We start from the raw sequence: 27,623 nt of genomic DNA, 5'->3' as shown, positions 1-27,623 counted from the left end.
TGCCACGGGCCCCCACTAGCAGGTTAATCCGGCCGTTAGTGTGGCTTTAAAACAAAAGATAACGTATGATAAATGAATAATTTACTGACTCAATTAAATATGAAAAACAAAAAGAAAGTCCTGACTACGGCCCAGTATAAAATGTATACGGGTGGGGTGGGAGCTGAACCTTGTGTTTGACTTCATAAAAAAAGCAAGGGCTCCTCCTAAGTGGAGAGTCAGGATTTATCTTAAAAGATTTATTTATTATAGTAAAAGTTTTTAAGGACAAAACTCATTTATATTTTCCAATCTGATGCATTTCAGGTCCAGGCTACAATCATCGAGCCACAGACTCTACTGTAGACTGGAACTATGAAATACATTAGGGAACTGTAAAGACTACACACTGATGAAGATTTGACGTTGGTTATTGGTGATCATTTTCGTTATGTCCTTGTGCTTCTCACTGTACGTTCAACGCGTTCAAAAGAGAGACACAATGTGTGCACCGTGTGCACGATACAAGGATGCAAACTTCATGCAAGTTCTGCATTCAAATATTTACAAAAGTACTAGAATCAAAATATACTTAAAGTACCAAAAGTAAAAGTACTCATTATGCAGAACGGCCCATTTTAGAATATTATATATTATGTTATTAGATTATAATTACTGATGCATTTATGTGTTCATCACTTTAATGTTGCAGCTGTTCAAGATGGAGCTACTGTTACTTCAATCTGCAAAGTAACGAGTACCTAACTATAACCGTCAAATAAATGTAGTGGAGTAAAAAGCACAATATTTGCCTCTGAAGTAACAGAAAATGGAAATACTCAAGTAAAGTACCTCAAGAGTAGGCCTACAGAGCTTAAAAACCTATTTTCCGCCTCTGGTAATAGACCGTATGTGTAGGAGACAGGTGGAAAGCAGGTGTGAAACAGCAGCTGTAACAGTCTCACATGTGTGTTTCTGACACTTTTAGGAAAAGATTCCTGATGCACAGAAACACTAAGCGAGTTCGAAGCTGCTAGAAAACAGAGACATCTCAGCCTAAAGACCTGCATTCAAAAACTGGGCTACTAGAAAGCTAAGTGGACTTTGAGCCAATGCAATCAGCTGTTCAAGTCAGACAGGTGTCTGTAAATTCCCCGGGCTATTAACTCCTCTACCTGTAAATACCTCACAGTGTGTCATTGCTAATAACGCTGAAGAAAAAAAAAACACACAGAAACAACAGTGAAAGCAAAAGGGATCATATGCATGGCCAAACGCAATTGCATGTGAGGATTGGTAATTGCACCCTCAGAGGTATCTGGGTGTGCAGAGCAGCAAAGTGGGAGACGCCTGAGCAGCTCGGGCTTCACAGTCAGTGCACCAACATCTCAACCTTGAGAAGGAAGTGAAAACAAGAAGGTGGAGGAGCGGGAGTGTGAGGGATATACCGACAGTTCATTTACCCAGAACATCAGCCCACCGCGCATTGTCTGAAAGATAAGGAAAGTGAATGCTTCATGCCTGATGGAAAACAAAGGCAGCAATTTAAAACCATCTGCATCCAACACATGCACTCTCTCCCTCCACCTCTCTGTTTCTGTGTCCTGACTGATATTGAAACATAATCCATTTGGAGCGCCGACATGTCATAATATTTCTATCCGGCCTCCCTCTCCCCCATTCAGGACCATTTCAGGTGGTTGCAGGTTGAACAGGAATGTTTTATTGCAACAAGTCAGACTGGAGTCTTCACTTTGATTCTGTTTAGAAGAAAAAATGAATAAATAAATAAATAAAATAAAAAAGAAAAAGAAAATATATATATATATATATATATATATATATATATATAGAGAGAGAGAGAGAGAGAGAGATGGAGGGACACAAAGAAAAGCACTTATAGTTCACTTTAAATCCTTCTTAAGGAGACCTCAGCTGCTCCTGCAGGTTCAGAAAATAACAATACACCACAAGATTCAGAGCTCAAACTCTTCTTTATTACTGTATTTACTAGATACATCATACACAACAAAGGCTCAACTACTCTATACTACTCTTTGATCTCTGTGAAGAAAAGAAGAACATGGAGCTTGTCCACTCGTCTTTGAACAAAGCCAGAGTTTGATTCTGAGTTTGTCTCTAAGTAAAGCACTTTACCCAAAGCTTTCACTTCATTTCACTTCATCTTTACTAAATATCATACTTTATGCTCTGAGATTGATGTTTACCTCCCATTATCATTACTAATGGCTTGTTTCATGTGTGTCCTTCCTGACAGGGATCCTTCCTCTGGGCTTTTCCTGCTGAGATTTCTTCCAGTTTAAGATTTTGTACGTTTTTCCTGATCCAAACCAGGGGTTTAAAGGTAGAGGGATTTCATGTTTATTTACTTGTTTCATGTTCCATCTGTTTTATGAAGAGTGCATAGTGTGGATCAATTCCACACCTCGCAGCATTTATAGCCTAATCTAGTTTGGAATACCGAGACTGTTTAACAATTTGATTGTGTTCAATTCATTTATAGCACAATTCAGCATAACATGAGCTGAAATAATAAGGCAACACTTGTGTTATTCTTCAGGCCCCATTTCATAGTGGGGCCTCCTCTTGTTTTACTGCCTTTATTTCACTTTATATTGTGCTAACACAGTGTATATTGCCACATTCATTTGTTCTCATTGCATTATTTGATTTGGGGCCCAGCACAGTTTCCTGCTTTGCCCAATTTGTAATCCAGTCACTGAGCACATGACGAGTGTGTTTATTTGGGCATTAATGGATAAGTTTAATATATCTAATATGTCATAATTAAAATGTTAACATGCTGTTCTCTTAAAACCTGGCAGTGTGGGATCCTATCTTACGTTGTAAGACTATAAAGCTCTCTGAGACAAACTTGTGATTTTGGGCTTTTATACATACAATTGACTTTACTGAATTAACATGTCCCCTGTATGAAAAGAGGGTCATAAACTGTTGATTTGGATTATGTTGAAATATGTGGGGATTAAAACATCTTGACAGTGTTTGAGTTGAGTGTGTCATTAGGTCCTCTGATAAGGTGTCGATAACATGGCTCATCAATACTGAGAACTTCACTTCATAAAGTGGCTTTTTTACTCCCGTTTGTTTTAAGCGTCACCATGGAAAATGTCTTAAAATCTATGCAGGGTCAAGTACGAAAAAAGGAAGGAGCTTTTTAAGAAATGGGATATACTTTCTTTTTTTAAGTTGTTAAATCTAGGATACTATAAAACTTGAAAACTTTTCATGCATCTTATCAGATTCACATCCAAGAAGGATTGATACAAAGCTCAAACCTTGACGCTTTCTCTATAATTTCCCACCAGGATTCCTTTTAACTATGCTGTTACCCGCACTGTTACTGTTGCTGCAGACAGAGAATAAAAAGTAAAGTTTTATCAGCTGCAGAATACAAACAGTTTGAGAAAACAGATATGGGTCAGGAGCTGCATCTGCACAATTACATTGTTAATGGGAAAGACGATGAAAATGGTGCGATAGAAAACAAAAGAAGATCAAATAACTGACTGGAGCTGTGTACACCTCAGCCATCACCACTCAAAAATACATCCAATGTTTTGAAATGAAGGGGGGTGAGAGAGCTGAAAGGAAGACGAAAAAGCATCTTGAACATCAGTTTTCAGTCTAATGTTAATAATTTATGTTGTCTTGTGCTTTTTATTATTATTATTTATTTATTTACTGCTTTCTTTTCAGCAGCCTGCAGCCCGTTTTTCAAAGGCATCATGGACAGGGAAGCTGTATCAAACTTTTGAGTTTCGTTTCAAAAGGCTTTCTCCCCGTTTATTTATATATTTCTTCTTCTTTACACTTGTCTTGTTGTTATTTGGTAGGGCAAACACATGAAGCTTTGATGAGAAGCAAACCTGACATGTATTCTTCTCTACTGACCCCAAGGGAATTTAAATAAATAGCTAAATATTGTATGTAAGGCTCTTTGTGTAGCCACCTCTCTCATTAAACACATCAAATAGTCAGTCCACTATTCAACAACAATAGGTTAAATGTAATAAAAAACCCTATACCTATAGTGTGAAGGTGTGTACGGAAATTATTTAAGATGCACTTGACCATGACCTCTCAGAGAGAGAGAAAGTCAGGACAAGTTTGATTTTATTTGACATTTTCAATCACTGTGTTTATGTGCGGAGTTGAAAAAGATGAAAAGAGAAGTCAGTGATGTTTGTACAATATTTGTATGTTACTGAAACCTTTGAACTCTACAGCAAACGGTAGGCTACCTGTGTTACATCTATCTATCTATCTATCTATCTATCTATCTTAATTTTATGAATAAATTAATTTATTATTTTAATTCATTTCACCATAGAGATAGTGCTAGTTGTCGTTAGCAGTTTAGCTATTTTATTTTATTTTTTTACAGGCAATGGTTAAGGTTAGGGTTAAGGTTAGGGTTAGGTGCCTTGAAGTCGATGGTCGCAGCGCTGTCGACATTGGGGGCTTAAAACACCATCAAGCTTTATTTACTTTTAATTATGTTGAATACCAAATGTGATTTCCAAGATTTTAACCAATGATAAGTTAATATACAATTTAATAAACGTATGTGATTTAGAGGCAGCTTAACCAAACCAATAGGTTCCACTGGAGTCCAAAACTGAGATGGCAGTTACTGCTACTCTATGCTAGTTTAAATTAGCAATAGTTTAGCTTGTTTTTTTTCTCTCTTTCATGATTTAATTTAGCTACTGTCTCATGTATAACAAACTGAATTGCCAACATTCAATTCAACAATAATTGAAATAGCCTATGTGATGTACAGGTAATACTGAGATGGCAGTTACTGCTACTATGCTAAGCTAGTTAGCTTTAGCAGGAGTTTGGCTTTCCATCATGATTGAATTTAGCTACTGCCTCATTTATGAGATTTAATTTAGCTATTGTCTCATTTAGTTATGTGGAATAACAAATGTTACCAAATTTAAATCAATAATAGATTCATCTACACTACATTTTAATGTTATTTAAAGGAATTCAGCTGGGTTTTTGCTAATGATCAATACATCTTTTAAAAGATTCCACTGAAAACAGGACAAAAAGTTAATGTCAAACAATTGTTTATTACTAATTATGGTACAAATCAATGTGACAGACTTGAAGCTTTTTTTTTTTTTTTTTTGGGAAATACACAAAGTGCTGCTTAACTGACCAAACAGATATTGCTCTATAGATTAAGTACAGTTTTCAGTCTATAAAAAAATGAAAACCAACCTTTGCAGGCTCTTCAGCTTTGGTTTCGAGTTCTTCGACTATTAACAAAACGTCAAACCAGTTTGTTTGTTAGTAAAATTTCACAAAAGCATTTAAAGGTGATTAACAAATCATCCTAATTGGGTTAAGAGCAACATTACTGCAATCTCCTTTTTCTACATGGGTCTACAGGTCTGTGAAAACTGAGGTGAACGTCACAACAAATGAGAAATAATGCAACCCCCCCCCCAAAAAACAAAACAAAACAACTGATGACCAGAGAGTCACATGTGGCTCAGGAAAGCACTTCACAAAAATAAAACAATCATGTGTTACATTATAATAAATAAAACACAAGCCTCTCCCTCCACATTGAAGGTGAACATTGACACAGTGCAGAGTAACCATCTGTCTTTTCTACTGACCTGCTGCTGCTTGTATGGCGTTTGTATGATTCTTACAAGAACAATACTGAGGTAAACCTTGGATGGACTACTGTACGTACATTTCTACTCTTCAATTCTTTTATCTCCGTTTTTAAAGATTGTCAACAACATGAATCTATTTCTTTGTACAATGTGCATAACTATAGAGCTTTGGTCCAGCATTGAAAAGTTGAGCAAAGGCATAACTCCTTTCTGTGTATTCTTTTTTATTTTATTTTTTGGTTTTGGTTACAGCTTTATTGATAAGCCTCAGAACAGATCCATATTCTACCTGCAGGAGCCTGCTGCTTTCTCAGAAGTTTGTGTTGTGGGTGGATGCAGACATGTTGGCCAAAGATTTGCCTGAATGATATATTGGAAGGAACATAAAGGTGGAAATACAAAAAAAAAAAAACATAAGAAATTTGTAAAGTAGGTGTTGCTGTAGGCGTGCAGATGAAAATTGAGTTGAATATATAATGAAAATGATATCTAAAGTCTCTGCGCACCAAAATAAATTAGTCTATGGTTGCCTTTCCTGCAATTATTTCTTTTAAAACACAAGCATATAAAGCTTTTTCCATTTGTTTTCTAACATTTACAGAGTGTGTTTGTGTGTTTTCCAGTGACGAAGAACACAACAGTGCACAGGGGACTGAAAGACTGAGATAACCAATGTGACATGGAAGGACAGATATCAAGCAGACACATGATTCTGAATAAATTGCATCAAATTTCGCCTCACTTCAAATTAACTTCACTCGTTCTGACATGTGACACTTATTCTCAACATTCACTTCTTTTTTTGTCTTTTCCTGTGAGGGGTTTCGTGAGAGCCACATATTTGTAGGGACGTTCTTTCACAAGGTAATACCATGTAAAATAAACAATTTAGTACACAGTGATGGAGAGTTAATTGAAATAAATTTTTTACCCCCCAAATAACCAGAAATGCATGAAATCTTGTAAGAGAATCTGTTGAAATTAACCTTTTTAAAGCATTTTTACTGTACAAAAAAACACATTTCATTTAAAATGTTGATTGTAACATCTGTAAACCTGTAAAAGAACATTGATCTTGTCAGAAAACCACGTTTGAGTTGAAATATTCAGGTTATAAAAAACATGAACTGGAATGAGCTCAGTAGTTTGGTCAGTGACAAACAGGCTTTAACCACATGTTTAGTTCGTTTTAGGGCTTAATCAAAGGCTTTATTATGCAAAATTATGTGTTATTTTCAGTGATGTTAGATTTTGGGTTGCCTGGTGAAATCTATAAATCAATACAGCCAAGGCTGTAAATAATCCTACGTGTTTTGAATTGAAGCATGCAGAAGCTAATTTGCTTAAAAGAAAATTCATCCAACACATTTTCTATATTGCAGTGATAAGTTATTACAGCAGACTCTGTTGGAGCTGTTTGACATGGTAGTGTTACTTTTTTGTTTTGTTAAACTTGACCCACAGAGTAAAACACTTTAGAAAAAGGGGGGAGAAAGCCGTGTGAACGAGCAAGGTAAAATCTTCACCAGTCCTTGAGCTGAAATGTATGTGTTCTTTGGCTATCAGGCTTTGGCAACAGAATGACACAGTAGTTCAAAACAAAGCTGCAGTAGACTTGACAGACACTGAAACCCCTCATCATCATCATCATCATCATCATCATCACGTGAAAGTCCTTAGTTTACACCCTCCGTTCGTCCTTTGAAACAATCTCATGAGATTATTAATAAATACCTGTAAAAGTTGTACAAAGTTACACTGTGACTGAAAATATTTGCAGATGAAACACAAATCAGAGGCAAACAACATTATTATGCAATTGTTTAACAGCAAAGGTTAACGTTTTTTTTGTCCAAAAGAGAAACTTTTTCAGCGTGATTTCAATTCAATGACAGGATTTTTCTGTTTTGTTTTTTTTTAAGATATTTACATACAAACAATGAAGAAAAAAGTAAGCGAGACAAAGATAAAATGTATACTCAAACTCACACATATAGCTTAGATTTGCCAGTACAAATGTAAAAATTTAGAGCACATTTACATTACAAAATTATTCTTAGTACTCAGATGCAACAGACTTTGGTAAATAGTGTTTTGATTTGGTATGATCTCTTTACTAAATCCTTCCTCGTGGGAACCAGAATTTGGGCGATAGTGTGGCCTGTAAGGCCAGAATCTAAAACTCTTTGAAATAGCAAACCTTATGTTTTTACATAATACTCAGATATTAATCTCTTTTTTCATGTTTTTGGTTTCGCCAAGGTCATTTACATTGGTGTGGTAATCACACTGACAACACATAGTTTTTGTTTGCAAACTCATGACTGTCCATCCAGGTGGCTTTGGAACATTTTTCAGTTCTCATTTCTAGATGAGTTCATCCGCCTCAGTTGTTTTTAATGGCTGCCTCTTTTCAACTCCTCTGTTTTGCCGTAGAGCTCGTTCATTTCGGGAGCTCCTCTAGAGAATCAGTGAGAGGGTCCATTGGTGCAGCCGGGCCGAGGTCGGGCTGTTTCAAACGCTTTATTGTGTTTTTCAAGGCTTGCCTCTTGTTGCAGAACCAGACACGCACCACCTCCCTGTCATAGTTCAGTTTCTCAGCTATTTCTGTCATTTCCTGTCCGGAGGGGTGTGTGTTCTTCTCAAAGTGGCTGTTGAGGATCTCGAGTGCCTGCGGGGTGAAAGAGGTCCTCCGCTTGCGTTTTTTAGAAGGCTCGCTGCCGATAAACTCAGTCAGGTTCTGCATGCCGGATCGGTGGCGGGCTTCAGCCTCGGCCATCCAGCGCTCCAGAACGGGCTTAATCTTCTGGGCGCTTTTAGGGGTGATGTCCAACTTCTCAAACCTGGCAGGATATAAAAGGCCAGGGTTCAGTTTGCCTGTCAGACTGTTACCTATAGTGTTCTCTTGGGCTTCCTGTGGTAGGAAAAAGTGGCTTCTCAGGATGGTGTGTCTGGGGAGAATTGAGAAAAAAGAATCTTACTTAGGTGCCCTGCCAGAACAAGGGATAAGCTGCCTGCCTTTTAGTCTCCTCAACCAGAATGCCACAGGGACTGAGACTACCATCCAGGTACACATCCGAGCCAAACTCTTATATTCTGCACCTGGAAACACCTCAGCTGCAGCAGCTGGAGGTGACGTTTGCCAGTAGTGTGTTAATTTTCTGGAGGAGGCTGTGCCTCTGTCCCAAATTGGCAATAGTGGAGCAAGGAGATTGCCAATGACTAAAATCAGGTCCAGTTGAACCAAAAACAAAGCAAACATCTAACTAAATGCTGCACTTGAAAATCTCATAAATCAACAAAAAAACAAAACAGGAATTACTCCAAAATATCCCATTTCTTTCCCTCAGGTGATAAAAAAAAAACAAAAGTCCACTAATGCATGCAGTTAAATATGGCACCATCATTTATTTACAAAAATAATTTGAATTATTAATGAAAATGTACATTTAATACATTTTTCAAACTTTCCCTCATCCTTTAACAATGTCTCATTTTATATTTAATAAGAATACATTTGCACACTCTAATCCTGAAAGTTCCTGTAACTTTACGGCTGCATGACACATAATTCTGACTTTACATGTACTCTGAGCATTTTAGCAAGTCACAGTAAGAATGGAGAATGAAGCTTTTTATTAAAACACTGCTGGCATAGAATAAGATATGATTAAGATGATAGTCTTATATTTGATGGTAAAACGATTCTTCTCATGTCTGTAATGTTTATGTTATTTGGTGGGTCATCCAGACTCACTGCGGGAAAGGAGACTACTTTTTATTTTATTTTTTTATGTTATAATTTACTGTTACTGACCAGAGCCTGACCAATAGCGTTTTTTTTTTTTTTTTTTTTTTTAGATTGCTGTAATTTTTCTTTTAATTGAGAAGGCAAATCAGTCTGACTGAAGAGAATCTGGAACTGCCTAATTTTGCAAAATGCCATCAAATATGAGCCTTACCACTGGAGTGTACTGCAACACAATTGCAAATGAGATTCCTCTTAGATTACTTACTGATATTTTAAAGAATATTTGTGATTGTTGTAAAGGGTGTGTCTGTGTGAGATTCTTGTCTTGTGTGACTAAGTCGTGTTGGTGATCTTGTATATTTGCAATTTGTACTCTCTTTTCTCTCTCTCTGCGTTTTTAAGTATTTTTCTTTAAGGAATTTCTGCTTTTATTTAATAGCAGACAATATAGAAGGTGACAGGAAATGAAGGAAGAAAGAAGATTGATGACTGGAGCTGGACTGCAAATACATGGTCAGTGTCTAAGACCCCTAGGCCACCCTGAGGTTTCTTTTGCAAAGACAGACGTCCAGAATAAATAACTTTAAATTTAACCACAGATAATAAAATCTTTATTAAACATCAGATGACTATTAACAGAGGAAGATTTCTTATATAAGATGCTCTTTAAAATCTGATTTTCAAACATTAACAAGCGCACATGAGTTAACTAAAAGTGTTTCCGGGACCAACATGAGTGTGACGTGTGTGAATGCTTTTAGTAAAACAACTCCTGAACTGACAGCAGCTCTGTCCAGAGAGACAGCAGAGATCTACTCTGCTCTCGGTGGAACAAACAATGCACACAAGACATTTTTAATGGCGAGGTGAGCTGCTGCAGACAACAACAGTGAGGGGGAGATGACCATGCGTGCATGAACTTCCTCTGCTTCTACACCTTGTTTGGTGCATTCCTCCTTGTCGACAGGCGGTATTATTTATAACCTCCTCCTAAACAGTGGAAAGAGGAGGGCTCCATACCACGGGGAATACATTAGTAAATATGAGGAGTCACCAGAGACAGGACATTTCATGGATCAACAGGAACCGCAGATACTAAAATGGGTTGAGAGCTGCTCAGCTGGGGTATGCACGCCCTCGTCTAGTGCATCAGCACGAGGGAGAAATGGCCCTGAATGCACCTCCAGCCTCTCTTCTTAAAAGTACCTCAGGAGGCTGCTTAGACATGCTGTATGTTTAGGCCTGAATAACAGATTGCCTGAAGGTTTACAGCCATCAATCAGAGTCTTTGAGAAGTACATGCTTAAAATGAGGGCTAGACGATACTACGACAACTAGTATTTTTTTTATACATGGTTTACTTCTTACAAGTTTGTACTGTTTAATGACAGTATGACCAGTTTAAGACACTGCACTGCTGCATCTTATAGCTATTGTCTGTTTATAGACATTTATTGAAAACTGTCAGGGAGGAATGGCTCATATATAACGATATTGAATATGCCCTTGTGATATATAATCCATTTGAATCTGTAAGAGATTCATAACATCACTAGGTTTATTGTCTAGCTCTACTTAGGGCTACTGATAAAAATATATACAATTATGTTTTTATAAGCCGGTCATGTTTATTTAGGTTGAATCAAATGTGTCTTTTGAAAGATTTAACTAATGAGGACAGTAATCCTAGCGTTTATAATGGTGAATTAAATTATCAGCAGTATGACAGCACATATTAGGGCTATTATCAATGTTTTCTATCTTAAAATGTATGATTAAAATGAGACACGTGTGGCAGTTTTTAGATGTTTCATATTCATAGTAGCTATACCAAGCCAAATTTGAGCCATATGGGGACCAACTGGCACATCATTGGTTTGATGATGCCCTCTTGTAATGCCTGTGCCTGTTTAGATAAACTAATAAAGTGCCTGGAAACATACTGAGCAATGAAAGGAGACAAGATGGAAGCATCTGTCAGTGTCTGTTCACTGTCTGGGTTCAGAGCCGGAGCCCCAGAGCTACCGTGACGTCCCGTTCCTCCTCAAACTTCATGTCTGTGTTGATGTTAACTAAACTAAAGCACGTGAAGTTTCCCCTCTACTTAAAACATCAGGATGTCATGTCCAATGTCATACAAACAAAAAATTGTCTTAACGGCATGAATAACAGCCCACAGAGTGTTTATTTTTGAAGCTAATGGCTTTTAATGTATGTTATAAATATTTGAATTATGCTTGGCTGTAAATATTTCATGTGTGATTTCAAGACTTTAAACATTAGTCAGAGATGGCTGGGCCTCATAAGATCCCCGGCCCCTGTACTGTTTCACATTTTATCGGCTGTTAGATGTTGATGTGATGAAATTTTTAAAAGTGCGTGGCAGCGCCGTGTCACATAAACAGCACAGGTCATCAGCAAAGCACATGCAGAGGGACATTAAAATTAATACAGGAATGAGAGCTGGAAATGGAGGGAAATACTTGTCAAAAAACTGATGCAAAACAGGTACAACATTTGGTGTTTTTAGGGCAAAGAAAAGTTGTCAAACATATATATTCATTAATAACATTTTAGAAAAGATATTTAACATGAACTTCCATTTAGCAACTTTTTATTTAATCTTACACTTCACTACACAAACACAAAAAAGTGTTTTTGCATTGTAGAATAATATATTTTACTAGTTAGTTCTCTTGAAAAAAAGTAATATTTGGGCATGATGTAGGCCAAATATTCTGACTTGAAAGGGAAATGTGGCTCATTTAGCATCTTCATGCTAAATGTTAGTCAAGTGGAAAAACAGGAGGCATGAAACACTGATTGTCTGATTGTCTCATGAATATATAATGCACCATTTATGACTAAACTGTCCTGGTGGCAGCAGTAAAACATGGCAATCTTATTAACAGATCATCGCCGTCAAGCTCTCTCATGTTCAGGCGGAGCAGCCGGCATCGGGCCTTAGTAATTATTAAATGCTTTAAGTGCTTCGTGTAATACTTGTGTATGTATTTTGCATAAGTAACGCGCGGCTGTCATGTCAGCGGGTGAAAAGGAAGGGAGAAGCAGAAGGGTAAGTACAGTCTACAGATATGAGAGCTTCGTTTGTCAGGGTGGTGATAGTCAATTATGTATTTTAATATCTTAATGTCTGTTAAAACATGGAATGAAAAATAGATGGCAGTCATGAGCACCAGAAAACTCAGTGAGGCTGCACAACTTCATGTGCTTTCATTTGACAGAATTAGGACATATTGATCAGAAGAAAATGAACCATTTATTGTTGGACTTTTACCCTTTGTTGGTTCTTACCTGCAGATGGCAGACTGGCTGTATGCCGGCCCCTCGGCGGCGCTGAGTGCCTGGCCCACCTGAGTCTGTGTCAGGCCCAGGGACAGCCGGCGGATCTTGAATGCTTTGGCGAATTCACGAATCTCCTCCAGGTTGACCCCGTCCACCTCGCTGGGGGCGGTCTGCGGGTCTACAACACAACACACACATCTCATTTTATTAGCCCTCTGCTCCTCCATCGCTAACCTCATTTTCCAGAGTGAATGAAACAAACATCCAGATGTATGTGAGCATGATCAGCTCTAAACAACTTTGAAAAAAATAGCCCAGCGCAGGGTCAGAACTTATTTTTTCTGTCTGCCCTTCTGCTGTAAACTACAGTACATGTATCTGAGAAATGTTTGGAAGAATAAATTCATCTGAGCTGTGAATGCAGGCGTGTCGTGGCTCTGACTTGCAAGTGTATCTCTTAATGCCACAGTCAAAAGCATATGGACAAAACCACGACACAGAGCTTGATAATTCAATAGATGGATAGATCCTGAGCAGATAAATACTGTAGGTCTTTTTCTTTGATCTCATTTGAATAAATACACATATATTCTAAAGCTAGCCCTCTCAAACACAGAATGTATAAAGACATTATTTCATCCATCTGACCCTTTGTAAAGAGTTCAGGCCTTCCAACCTCCAGCAAGCCTCCCACACAAATATCCAGCTCCAGTCCAACAGAGAAAACTCTTTATAGAAAGGAATGCTGTTTGTGAATCTCCGTATTTGAGCAGATCTGAAAAAACTTCACTGAAGCATTTTGAAGAATTTCCCTGCTAATAAAAAGTGATTTCACATTGTACATCAATGTCAGGTGCCCCAGCATCCTGCTTACTAAAGCAAAGTTTGTGCCTCTGAATTATTCATCTTGGTCATTATCAATGAATTATTAAAGGAATCCTCCAAGCGTATTTAAGAAAAAATCTATGGGGCTGCCATCTCGTTGTGCCTCATAAGTGACGTGTAGCGTATGCGGCGTGCTCCAGACGTGTGAACACTTGGAAGATGAGGGACTGGAGACTCCGAGCTGACTAAATGGGAGGGATGAGCACTCACAGCTTCGGGTCCCATCATCTCCACATTGATGAGCATCTCTTCATCATTCCCAACAGAGTCTATCTACTCAGTGGTTTGAAAGACTAATGGCACTCTAGAGCAACTGGTCTAACTTCTGGATCCATATTTGTCTTTAGACATGAAGTCACAACCCAAACATGATTTTACATTTAAACTCTAACGAATGGCGGAGTAAAGCTCTCACAAAACAAACAGAAGTAAATACAATGTTTGAAAATACTAATTAAAAAACAACTCAAACAATGAAGATAATAAATGTCCTGGCCTCCAGAAGCTCCTTTTCTTTACAGCAATAATACACTAATAAGCTTAATAATTACAACAGGACGATAACACGTTCAATTTATCTGCTGAAAAGGAAAATGAGAAAAAACACCTTCATAAAATGCTATTATGTGCCAGGCACACAATGAAATCAAGCTTTTGTCTCTGCCTGTCCTCTATTTAAGGTGGAAAAACTATTTATTTTTCTTTTGCTGAAATGTTCATAATCCACCTGAACTAGACTAAATGATGATAAATGATGATGTTGTAGTTGTCACCCATAAGTTGTGAACAAGGAGTCCAGAAATTAGAAATCTACACAGTCTTAAAAAATGTCTATAGGTAAAGTAAATAACTAATGCTCTCCTGTCCCCCAACAAGTGCTGTTTTAGACCTTATTAACACCTGATCTGTATCTGTATACAGTATCTGCTCTTTGCATTTACGCCTGGTATCAATTACTAGTTTCGTTATGTCAATCCTGACTGCACTGCGATTAGGTATCAATATGCAAATTCATTAGGAAATGGGGTATGAGTGATGTAGTGGTAAATTTATGCTAAATGGGGTGCTAGAAAACAGTTTGCATGCTCAGCTGACTTTCTCTCGATAAATATATTTATATATAGTTAAAATAAAAAACAACCTCAAGACAAAAATGTTGCTGTAATTCTTCTTTCTGATTGACATTTTCCCATCTGATTATTTTTAAATAACAGTAACAGACATTCTCAGCTTTTTAATCTGTTTCCGGCACTTTGTTTGTGGCCAGAGAATGCAATGACATTTCATCTTCTCTCCTTGGCAGACGACTCTGATTCTGTCATTGGATTTTCCTTTGTGTATGTATGCTGTAAATGATATTGAGAGAAAGTGATATGGCTCGTACTCAGCATAAATTATTCATTCTATTTACCACAGAACTGAGCCACAATGATTTTGTCAAGAATCAAAAATGGTTTATAAGTTATTTTCCAAGCTACAAGTAAACACAAACTAAACACGGTGTCTACAACAAGTTGATCAATGGCGACTTGTTTTTTATTAAATTCAGTGGCATTGTAGCTGCCTTTAAAATGAGTTTACATGGAGTTTAGGGGAATCGACTCTGACAAATGAAATTTATCTGAATAAAACAGAGTTTTTAAAGGCAATAGCTGCATGTTGACAGGCAGTGGACCAGTGATTTATAAGGCTCTGCCAAAGGCCCACGCATTGGGAGAATGAAACTTATGTTCATTAAACATAACACACGCCACTTTGGATCATCTAATAAACCAAAGAACTGACAGTCAGGAAAAAATACAAACAATCGTAGGAGGCGGGGATCAGTCAAAAGCTGTCCACACTGAGAGTAACGCAGATACTGTGAGGCCGGCATGTTGAATCTTTAAAGGGACAGTTCACCAAAATTAGAAAAAGACATTTTTAATATCTTAACCCATGCAGAGAGTTTTGGTTTTATTTGGCGAAGTTTAGAGATTTTTGTCCCCACCTCAATACAATGGAGGTAAATTAAATGTCATTGGTGGCACTTTTAACAAAATAAATTGCATGTAAAAAAAATTAACGGCAACATTTCTTTCCAGATAATGTCCCTGTGTCTGTTACTCTAATCCACAGAACATGTTGTCACCAGTTTTCATAGGGACTATTTATTCAGTGGAATATAGTTGCAATTAAAACTGTTCATAGTGAGGTCCGTGCATTGCAAACATGTCCATCTTATCATGTCATTTCTGTCTATATTTGATTGTCCTGGGTATTTTAAATTTAAATTTTATTCCATGCTTTAGAGTCTTATTTTCTTAAAACAAAGTAAAAAAAAGGCCAGGACTGTAAGAATATTTGAACCAATTTTCCAATACAAATAAACTTATTTCAAGAACTTACTAGAAATGAGTTCATATCTGTTCTAGCACCAAGAAAACTGTAACCTGATTTACATTTTTAGTTTTAGTTCATTTTTAAGTCTGGTGATATATACATAGTTTTTATTGTCAACTAATACCATGGAAATACCAAAACCATCAAGGATGAACACACACACACACACACACACACACACACACACACACACACACACACACACACACACACACACACACACACACACACACACACACACACACACTGTAGTTTATTTTGAGTCAATACCACAATCACTGCCCTGCTGCTATACATATTTACTAGAGCACCAAGTGTATTAATCCACTGCTGAAAAAAGTTCCCAACACAAACACTACTTTCTCCTGCTCAGATAATGTTTGCTAAAGCCTACAGTGCCCAGCTGTTTTGGGAAATGATTAGCCTTTAAAAAAACATGAAAGTTTATATTTGTGACCCTTTTTTTTAAAGGTTTACCTTTTCAGTAGAAACAAATAGCATGGCTAGATATTACTGGAGGTACATGAGAGAATATGTTTTGTTGTAATTTGGGTGACCTAACCCTTTAACATTCACTGTCATATGATACGATCATGAGTCAGTGGACTTGTATATATATATATATATGTACTATATACTATACTTGTATTTGAAGACATGTTATGTTTTTGTGAGCTGTGTCGGACACTTACTGCTGACCAGCTGCCCCACGCTGAGAGCCGAGGAAGAGGAGGAGGTGGAGGAGGAGGAAGAGGCCTGGTGGAGGGGACTCTGTCTGTGGGGCATGTGGAGCAGGTTGGGCTGAGACGATGCGGGGCCTGTCTGACCCTGCTGAGCCTGAGGCAGCTGGACACACACAAACACACATACACACAGAGCTGATATAATATATTGACAGCTTGCAGCATGCATTCCCTTACCCACATCATCACAATAACAACAATTTGCAATAATCATGTGATTATGGTAATTGGGCTATAATATTAAATCTAATCAGGCAATCAACAGCAATTAAATTAGCCACTTTGAAGCTGAATATAATGAGATTTACCTTGTACCTGATGATGAAGAAATGTTAATTACTGCCTGCAGTATTTAAACTGACAGAGCTGAATATAGTGTCAATAGTCTTCTCAGTAGACAGCAGTGATTTGCAATTGCAGGAGACAGTGAGAGTCAATTCAGGTACTCCACAGTTTTACTAACGCTTCTTTGCAGAAATCAACTTGGTTATAAAAAAAAAAGACAACTGCTCATGACAATTAAGAGTCTTCTCTCTTGTCTTCAGACCTGTGAGGATGCTAATAATGGCAGCTTGAACCAGAAAATCTAAGTCCCCATCAAACATAATTCATGATCCACAAGCTACGTGCTCTGATGGCAAAAAAACTATGTATTTTCATGTTTTATGCACATTTAAATTGCTTTTACAAGATCAAGATGGTACGTCTACAATTTTAAAACGAAAAGCTGTCTCCGCCATAAGCTAGGCCGGCTTCTCCTCTCCTTCTTTGCTATTAATTATTTTCTCCGTGGCATGTGTTTGTTTGGATGGTGGGGGGTGTCAACAGCGATGCACACACTGTCAGGACTGTTGACAGGCTCGGAGAATTATCTAGCTTCACTGGAAATATTCTAGACTGCAGACTCTGACAACCGTAAATTATGCCTGTGGAACAATGTGTACATGCGGGCTTTGAAGTGGAGACAAAAGCATAAACATTATTACAAATGCATTAATTCATTCAAGAGTATGATCTGGTGTTTTGAGGAGCCACAATTAGGTGTCCATCTGCTGAGAGGTCACCCATTCTGCACTGTACGGGCCTTCAATGTGAACTTTTACCCTGCAATTCTGTGCTGACATCGTCATTATCAAGTCAATAACATTTTAATTGCTGTGTGCATGCATTTGACTCCACAATTGAACACTGTAAAGATCTTCAAGTTGGGAGGAGAACCTGTTTGAGACTTTCGACACTTACGGTTTTAACTCAAATCTGGTGTACAAAAAAAGAAAGAACTTGTGTTTTATGCACCTTCCTTTAAATCAAAACAAAATACTTCTTGCTCAGGTCAGAGAGGACAAATCACAAGGATTGTGGAGTGTGATTGAGGAAGGAGAGAGGGACGGAGAGGCACGAGTGTTTGAGCATGATGAAAAGTGTGTCTTTTGTTTAGTTTTTTAGTTTAGGGCTCTGCAGGGGTGCAGCAGGCTCCCTGAGACTGAAAGCTTGGCTGACAAGTGCTTTCCAAACATGCACAGACACAAAGTGAAACATGCAATCACACACACACACACACACACACACACACACACACACACACACACACACACACACACACACAATGAACAATTGTACCGAAAGCTACAATTTTCAAAGTGGAATGATGCAAATGAGCGTTATGAGTGTTGAAGCAGGAAAAATACGAGGTGTTTAGCATAAAGAAGACCTGACTAGCAGTGCTGGAATATTGCTTTCATGAATAAACAGAGCTCTGGTCTGACTCCACTAGGTTTTGCTCATTCAAAAGTTTTAAAGTCAGCTCTTGATCATTGTTAAAACATCTGTATAAAAGTATATAATAAGCTGCTCTACAAGATATCTTCCTCTATATGTGTATGTGTGTGTGTGTGTGTGTGTGTGTGTGTGCATCAGGGTGTATGTTACCTGCTGTCCAGGCTTGATTGGTGACAGCGTGATTCCCTGGGTGTTGATGACAGGCAGGATCTGATTGCCGATCACCGTGGCGATGATCTGGCCTTGAGCGTTGGTCAGAAGCTGAGGTGTAATTGGCTGTACCTGCAGTGCTGGGTTGCCACCCCCTGATTGGCTGGAGGGCCCTGCAGAGTTGGGCATCAGTGGGATTGTTCCAATTATCTACAAAGGGGGTAGAGAAGAGACAAAATCAGCTGGGCAGTTTTAAAAAGAAGATGGAGCAGAGAGGGTAAACGCTACTGGAGGAATCAGTCTTAATGATCTGCTGCTGGGAGTCTTTTTTGGGGGGGGCTTTTTACATGTGATTGGAAATTAAGCATGAGCCAGTAATTTAGCTGTGTTATGAGGTTAAGAAAAGCATGCAGTGTTTGACTTGGTCTGTGTGTGATTTTGAGAGAGAAACATGCACAAATGTCCACTGATCATCTGTCACTGAGGTGGTTTTACAGACTAGAGCAATTGAAGCCACAGCAGACAGCTGGGAGCGCACTGCAAAGGTCAGCGCTGAATACCTGTGTGTGTGATGGTGCACACCACTGACTGTATTATCCATCACCAGGGCAAGACCAGGATGAGTGTGCGTACGTGTGACTGTGTGTGTCTAAGTATGTTTGTCCTTTTGTGTCTTTGTCTGTAACTGGTGAGGACTCTGGTGGCTGCTGATAGACAGAGACCCCCATTTCACCCTCCCTCTCTCTCCCTCTCTCTCTCTCTCTCTCACACAAACACATACACATACACACACACACACACACACACACACACACACACACACATACACAGACAGAAGAAGAGCAAGAAAAGAAACAATAAGGAGAAAAGTGAGGAGCATCAGAGAGTGAGATAGGACCCTGTGTTTCTAATTCAACTCTTAGGGTCCCAGGGGTACTTCACCACCAACCCCCCCCAGCCCATGCTTTCCTCTCCTCTGTAGCTGTAATCAGGAAGGGCAGATCAAAGGGGGCGGCAGAGTGTCACTGCAGCGTTTTAGCTCTCAGAGCTGTCATTGTGGCCAAGAGTGGCGCTTTAGGGGAGACTTAGCGCCTCTTCACCATGATGAAGGTTAATGTCATCTGGGGACTGGTTCTGAGCAGCCGTCGCCCCGTCCCCCCGCTGACATCGCTCCTCCACCAAGCCTCATTACACCAGAGAGCAGCTCAACATAGATGAGACGCCCATCATTCCAAATTCTGTTATTTGGCAACTGGGCAAAGAGCTGCTTTTGCAAAAATTGCCCTGTCTTTGACTCAAAAGTTTATATTTTAGTTCAAGTTTCTACACCTCAACACAAAACTCCAAACAGCTTCTACATAGCATTAGCTGAGCCTTGTCTGGCTCCCGCTTGCCACCACTGATGTGTTTCAGTGCGTGGTCCTCCTCCCCCTCCCCTCTTCCCCATCTCTTTGACATAATAGGGAGGGATCAGTGAGAGAAAGGTGGGCCATCCCTGCCACGGCTCATTTGCTTACGTTGCTTCGCATTAGGGGAGAGATAATTTATCTCTCTCTCCGCGCCGGCTTTACAAATTCGCCGTAATGCTCTCCTGCCACTTAGCATATTTTATTGCCCTGCCTGACGCTCTTGTCTCCGGAGTCCCACTGATCCCGCTTTGCATGCCACTGTGGCAGGGAACTTGTTCCGCTCAATTATTCATCGTCATTGGACTAAGTGGTTGTTCTATAAGCATAATAAAAGAGCAGGCAACTGGCAGCTTAGCTCTCATCCCTGTCCCACCATGCAATGCTTCTCCATCTGACTCTCAGGCACGTTTCATGGCAGTGTCTCACAGCTCTTCTCGGGCTGGATGGGAGTTCTTAGAGTAGTCAACTGTTTGAGAGCTAATTTATAGACAGAAGGGACTTTATTATACACTTTACTTATGGGAAGTTTTGAATTCATTAATGATGAGGTTTACAGAGCATGCCCCCCATTTATAAAAGTATTATTGAGTTTATAGTTTAAAACAATCAAGCCTGGGTATCAAACCTCAATATTTTTTGAGTACCAACTGAAACGCATTTGTAGCATCAAAAAGAGTCAATTACTGAAACAGGTTTGGTCAGCTTTTCAGGTTTAGCTTCTATTCAGGCAAAGTTCATAATATAACACATGCTTATATTGTCCAAACTAAGGTATCAAAATCGGTATTGTTTTGGTATAAAAAAAGCCCAACCATGTACACATTAATACCATTTCTCACTGTTTTAATACCATTTCTCACTGTTTGCCTGTGTTTTAAAGAAGTGCAACTTTGTGTAACAACTTCTAATAATAAAAACTTATATTTATATAGTGCCTTTAACGAAACTCACTTTACAGAAGTGATTGTACATACAATGCACAGACTAACTTTGTGTGTTTCTTGTGAGACTCAGACTAAAGTGACTGACAGCAGTGATTGCTAATGGTTACCGGTTTCATTTAAATGTTGAAACATCAGGTCTTGCTATAAATTCCTCATGTTTTCACAGATCATGTACACCAGTGAAGTTACTCTTAAGAAGGTTGAACAGCTCAAATTTGGTGAATGTGTTTCGAACCTGCAGTGCTCCAAATCTACTAGCAGAAACTTTAAACAAAAAGCCCAAATTTGATGGAGACATGCATTCATTTACATTTCTTAAGATGTGATTTCATCGCACCACCATTTCATAAATAAGCAGCTTTCAGGACCTTCTCTCATTCACTGCTGCTAAGGCCCTCTCCTCAGGTATCTTTCAGTTTGTTCTCCTTTATTTGGCTTCCTGTGTTTGCTTCCCGCTCCACTTCGTATGGCATGTGAGTAACGTGCCTCTCTCCACCCAGCAGAACTCATTAAGATTATGCTGCTCTTGTTTCCACAGAAATGTCATCTCATCTCTCCAGCCAGGGCAATCTGTGTCTTTAGCTATGGTCGCCAGGCAATATCTCTACCATTTTCTCTCCTCCACTGTTCATGCGGTGAATTGAGACCCAAGAGGGGAAATGTTTGGGAAGTTTGGACTTGTGTCAACACGCAAGTCCAAAAAAAGCTAACATTCAGAGCAAATCAAAGGCTAAAACAGCAGGCTTATAATGGTGTACTGGACAGAAGACATTTCCTGGGTAGGTTGACAGGTATTTTCTAATAATTTAACAGCCTTTGTTTTATTTTCTCAAATATACAAGAGATGCAGAAACAGTAGATTAGTGCAGTTGTATATTCATCCAACAAAAATGTCAAACATTAGCTTGATGCAGCATCTCAAATGTGAGAATTTGCTGCTTTTCTATGTTTTATATTGTTATAAATTTAATATCTTTGGTTTTTGGAGTGTTGGTTGGACAAAACACACAATCTGGGAACTTGTAGGGCATTGACAGAATAATTGATACTGAAAATAATCAATAGTTGCAGCCCTACAGTAGATTTACAATTACAAGGGCAATAACAGTTTACACTGTGGTTACACTTGCTCTAAGGGCTGGAAGACTCCATCAATACAAAGGGCACACTTGCATTGCAGGTTAACCGTGCATGTGTTCCTTACCTGTTGTTCTCTGCATTAGTGCCAGCACCATCCACCCCAGAGCCAAAGGCTTGGAGTAAAAGGGATGGATGGCCTGACAGCCAAAATTCAAGGAGTAGAGGGTTTCCATACACAGAGCTAAGCCACCAGGGTTTATCAAACTGGGATTTGCCACAACACATTTCAGCGGTGTCTACACCTTTCAGGACGTACAGTACCCTTCATGAAACAGCCCTTAATGTCCTCATTTCCCAACACAGTTTAGCTGCCATATTTAAGATGCAGGCAAAGTGAAAATTTGTACTGAATAGAAATGCCACAGATTCACAAGGGAAAAAAAAAAAATCAGGAGTGAGAGTGTTTTAACAATATTCTAGCTTTTATCCACAGCCTTAATCACTGTTGTAGAGGCGGTGAGGATAAAAGAACCTCATTGATTCTCCTTGGAGAATAAAGAGGCTGGGGCCAATATAATTAAGGTTTAAAAACATATTGAACTACAAACGTCCATCAAACCCGGCACTTTTCAAGAGCTCGCTTATGAAAAGGTCTTTTGACAGAGTTGTAGAGATAATTAAGAGTTCAAAGACAGTATACCATGTGTTAAATTCAAGGAAAGGTGACTTTTTAGTCATTGAGTACAGTGATGATACATTCCAATTCTATCACCCTGAATGGTTAAAAGCATCTGGTAAATACAAACCAAAATTAGATAAAAAGCGGCTCCACTGTTCAGCTCATCCTGTTCTGTAGCTTTTCCATGCTGACATAAGTTCCCAGAGTGTGTCTGGTGGACCTTCACCCTTGTTTGAGGTATGTATTAGCCTGTATAATCTCCTCAGTGTTGGGGGGACCTTCTGATATGGTAGTGCATGTTTCAGAGCCCTCTGTCTGAATAATACTGTGGAATAATGAGGTGGGGAGCAAAGGCTGTAGCCCACGGCTTTGACCGTCTCAGTGACCTGATTATGTCAGGGACTGTCAGCTGCCAAGACACTACAAAAGCACAGAGCATCCCATCAAGTCCATATCCACAGTGATCTGTTCCTAGTGCTTCAGGCACCTTGTGAGCCAGGGAAGTCCATACTGTCTCATTAGCAACGTTTAGCATCAAGCGCTCGCACACAGACAACATTTTACTATAAACAATGAGGCATGGTCACACTGGTGGAACTGAAACCTAATTCCAGTCGGTTAAATGTCAATTTTAACAATTATAACTAATTAAAACACAGTTGTTTTGGCTTGTTTTTTAGTGCAAAGAAATGTCATCTACCGCTTCGGTTTCACCATGTTTGTGTTAAGTTTACACTAAGTACAGTGCAAGTGTTAAAAAATGAACAGGGGTTAAGGTAAATAACACAGAGTGGCATGAAAGGGCACATTGTCTATACAATTTTCCTTTAATATGTGCTGTGTGCACCTGCGATAAGATGATTCATTAGATAGGGTCCCACAATGACAAGCATCATCGTTCAAGCCTCTGGCTACTGATGGAACAATTCTGCAGCCACCCTGTAAATATGACAAGGTCAGCGTTTTACTGCGACAGGCGCATGCGGATAAGAGAAAGAAGGGCTTTGTTTATTCCCAAAAAGCTTAATATATGGTGGGTTGGCTACTACAGTGTAGACAAACAGCTTCAAGACAACACACATACTCACCACTAGAAATCTATGAGGAAAGATCTAAAATACTATACAAATGTTTAATTTGAAGCTGCACATTTGTACATGATCGATGGTCCAGCAACATCTCTTACAGATCTGTTACCAAGGAAATAGTTGTATTTCATAAGCTGTATGTATGTATGTATAATTATGTTTTTTTCTTTTAGCATGTTAGCGTCCACTACAAAGCACTCACCTGTCCTTGTGCGTTGGTGACCAGCTGTCCAGACGCTCCTTGCAGGTTTGACAGGGTGTTGCCGAACACCTGAGAACCGGCGATGGATCCCATGGCTGCTGCCGCTGCTACCGCCGCCTGGCTTGCCAATGGATTCAGCTGGTGAGGGCAAAGAAATCATTCGTTAAAACTGCATCAAGTATGCCTAAAAAAGCAGGTTCAGGAGGGCTCGGTGTGGGGGCCCTCATTGTTGCCAAGGCCAGATTAGGCTAACTGCAGTGAGGCCTGTATATTCCAGGAGAGAGGGCTATGCAGTCCATCATACAGTTCCCAGAGGTCTGTGCTCCTGAACCCAGTGGGAGGCTCAAGGGTGGGGAGGAGCAGTGAGAACGGGAGGGTGATTGTGAATAAGTGGCCATTTTACCACTCTAAGTGCTTCTTCTGGCCCCCGGGGCTCCCCACGGGCCAAGCAGAGCCTCTCCACCCGCAGCAACGGCCCAACAGCATCCCGCTTTCGCATTAAAGCCAGGCAGTGTGGGCATGTATCGTATAGCCAACCCCTTCAATACGCTTCGACTAAGAATTCCTCCTGCTTCATAATGCACAAGCACACGGTTACTTTTGAAGGAGAGGAGGGTTAAAATGACCATCTTTAGCCCCGCTATAATGGACTCATATGGTCTGGCCTGTGGTTGTGAAAAGAGGCTGCTTGCATCAGGGACAGGTTGTAGAGCCCCGCCACATCGCCGAGATTACCCATATAAATCAAGCTAACCACTTATTAGGGGGCTGAAAATGCACTGCTGATTTGGTTGTAGTGCAGCAGAGCAAATTCTTATTAGGTTGAGTAAGTAGATCAAAGACCAAGAAGAGATAGGAGACCTCACAATTACTCAACAGAATAGAGAAATAATAAAAACACTGCTTAGAAGCAGGCTGCTTGCTCCCTGCTGCTAATACTGGTTGGAAACATATCAAAACAAAACTGCTGAATTAAAAGCAGAGTTTATATATAAAAAACTATTGCATGTGTTTTATGACGTTTATGTAAAATACAATGTGCTGTAAAATAAATTATTTTCCTGAAAGCAAAAATTTTTCCACACTCTGTGCTCTGCAGGGAATTCAGCTTTGTTCATCTGAAATCATTCAGTTGCCATTCATCTTTTATCTTACCCCACCACCATATATTATTACACTTTCTGAAATCAAATGATGAAAAAATGCCACAGAGCGATCAATACTTTTTCATTGACAGTAAAGGTTAAGCACATTAAGAATGACACTGCATTTGTCTTATGAAATCATATTTCATGTAGGTGGCCTTAAATTGGCCGTGATTGATATTGCCTCCCCTCGTCTGAAAGTCATCCAGTTTTTCCTCGATAATCGCAAGATTGTCTTTTATGTGTCCAGCAGTTGTCCTTCGGATATCATGACGTCTCAAATGTTAGAAAACCACAAACCTGATTCTGACATTACCTGCAAAAGGAAAAAGATAACAGAACCTCAGGCTGGAACATTTGATAGTAAGTTCCCAAATTTGGGATAATATGTAAGCTAATTTGGAGGCTTTAACGCTTAAGGAAAATTACTATATATGTTCATTAAACCATTTCTGATGTTGGATCTTCCAAAAACTGTAGTTTGCATTACATTGAAGTTGATGCTAACTCAGATCTAAGAGTTTACTCTTGCATTTTGTAAAATAATCTGCTGCAGATTAGTCTTCTCCTAATGATGCATCTTCTTGACCAAACAATCCTTTACCCAGAGTATGCTTTGCTAAATAGTGAAATGTTAATTCATGTAGAGACCTGACTCATTTCACTACAATATACAGTGCAATATGGGATGAAACAATAACCATTATTAAGCCTGGGAAATAGATGCTGGTTATTTTGCATATAATTTTGCAAACATTTGCCATATCATGATATTTATACACTTTGAATAATATCCTTAATATTAATATTGTGAGAATTAACCCTAACTGATGACTCAAATATACTGATAAATATACAAATGGCTATATTATAGCTTTTGTTTTTATTACCACAATAACCAATAAGACTGTACAGACTGTACTTAATAATTAAAGATGACAGTACGTAACATTTAGTTTGAAGAGACAGAAAAAGAAACAATCCTTTTTGACTTTTTTTCCCCACTTAAAGAAAAAATGTGAATTAATACTTTTGTTTTGAAAAGCTTTTAGAATGAGTTGAAAATGTTTTAAAAAGAAAAGCAGCTTAAGACAGCAACACAAGACTGAAACATCTTGCAGTGCACAATGTCATTTTCTTAGGTGTTGAAACATGTTTTGAATAGGAATTAATAGGAAGTTTTGTGTTATTTAAATAGTAATCAAAATGATATACCAAAATGGATTTGGCCAACACACGTCTAAGCAAGTATAATGCACAATAACACCACATCTTCAAAATTCTAAAATAAGTTTTCTTGAGGCAGTCACAGATAATTTCCTCTTCATTTATGATGGGAAATGTAGAAGTAGTAGTTGAGAGGAAGAAATTAAACCTGGACTATCTACTGGTTGTGGTAGTTTATGTTTTCAGAATATAAAATGTCTTCTTAAGTGTTGATAAAAGGGGTCTTTAAGCCAGGTTGGTGAAAATCCAGTATTATGGGTGTTGTAATAGTGAATGGAGACACTGAGAAAATGCAACATGGCCAGTTAAACAGATCTAAAAAGAGGCTACAGATCAACACACAGATAATGTGATCTGCCCGGGCGAGCACACCCCGGGTCTCCCTGAAAATCTGCTGTGCTTGGTGTCATTGCGTGAGTGATTGGTTGTTGGGAGAAGCTTTCAGATTGATTTGAAATATTATCATTGCGTTTCATTCGATAATAGCCCTTTCAGGTGCTATGTTATTCTGGTAAATCTTGGTGAAAAGAGAGCAGGTTTTATTGCTGCATCTTCCTGGCACTGGGTAATATGGATAGCAGTTAGAAGGAGAGCCAGGAATAAGGAGAGGTAAGGCTGTGTTCAACACCTAAACAGGTGATTTTCCGCCACGGTGACTCCTCTCAACACCTCGGCGGGAGGCACAAAATGACAGACCAGCCTAGCATTTGTACTGATTGCATGTGTTGGAGGAGATAAACAGTGATCTTCCAGTTTGCAGAACCTGCATGTTAACCATTGTGTTTCGATCTTTTCATTTCATGAAAAGGGGTGTCAAGAGGATTTTCAGCAGCATAGACCAGTGTGGTCAGTGTTGGAATAACAAATATAAACTGAAGCCAGTGTTTGTTGAAGAAATGTTTGAAATGTTAAATTTAAGTCAAAAATTTAGAAATATTAGAACATTGCAGTTTGTCAAGACACTCAAGCCTCCATTATATTATGTGACATCATCTTGCCACCTTTAAGTCACCACAACTGCCATCTTTCTCGGCACTATCACAGTTTAATATAGCCAAATATAAAGGGCTAGATAGAGATCAGCAAACAAGTGTCTCTGAAAGAGCAAAAAAAGCCTGCAAATTGTTAAAAATGCATTTTTTCTCTGGACGGTATGAAGGCAGAGCGAATCTAAACTCCGCCAGGCTCTC

General features: G+C 38.9%; 1 protein-coding gene across 2 annotated transcripts in view; it reads right to left on the bottom strand.

The window, feature by feature from the left end:
* Positions 1-5,190: 5,190 nt before the first annotated feature.
* Positions 5,191-27,623, bottom strand: part of pou6f2 (POU class 6 homeobox 2) — a 76,503-nt gene continuing 54,070 nt past the window's right edge. For both annotated transcript variants that reach the window (XM_028569183.1, XM_028569182.1), the window contains 5 exons: positions 24,062-24,199; positions 18,660-18,869; positions 16,680-16,833; positions 12,730-12,898; positions 5,191-8,614 (listed from right to left, as the gene is read on the bottom strand). In XM_028569183.1, the coding sequence (XP_028424984.1) occupies positions 8,107-8,614; positions 12,730-12,898; positions 16,680-16,833; positions 18,660-18,869; positions 24,062-24,199 (1,179 nt within the window). In that variant the 3' untranslated portion in view covers positions 5,191-8,106. The remainder of the gene's footprint in view (positions 8,615-12,729; positions 12,899-16,679; positions 16,834-18,659; positions 18,870-24,061; positions 24,200-27,623) is intronic.

The sequence above is a fragment of the Perca flavescens genome, chromosome 22, assembly GCF_004354835.1.
Source record: "Perca flavescens isolate YP-PL-M2 chromosome 22, PFLA_1.0, whole genome shotgun sequence".
Taxonomy (NCBI): Eukaryota; Metazoa; Chordata; class Actinopteri; order Perciformes; family Percidae; genus Perca; species Perca flavescens.
Note: the sequence above shows the minus strand (reverse complement) of the source record. Positions and strands in the feature narration are given on the sequence as shown.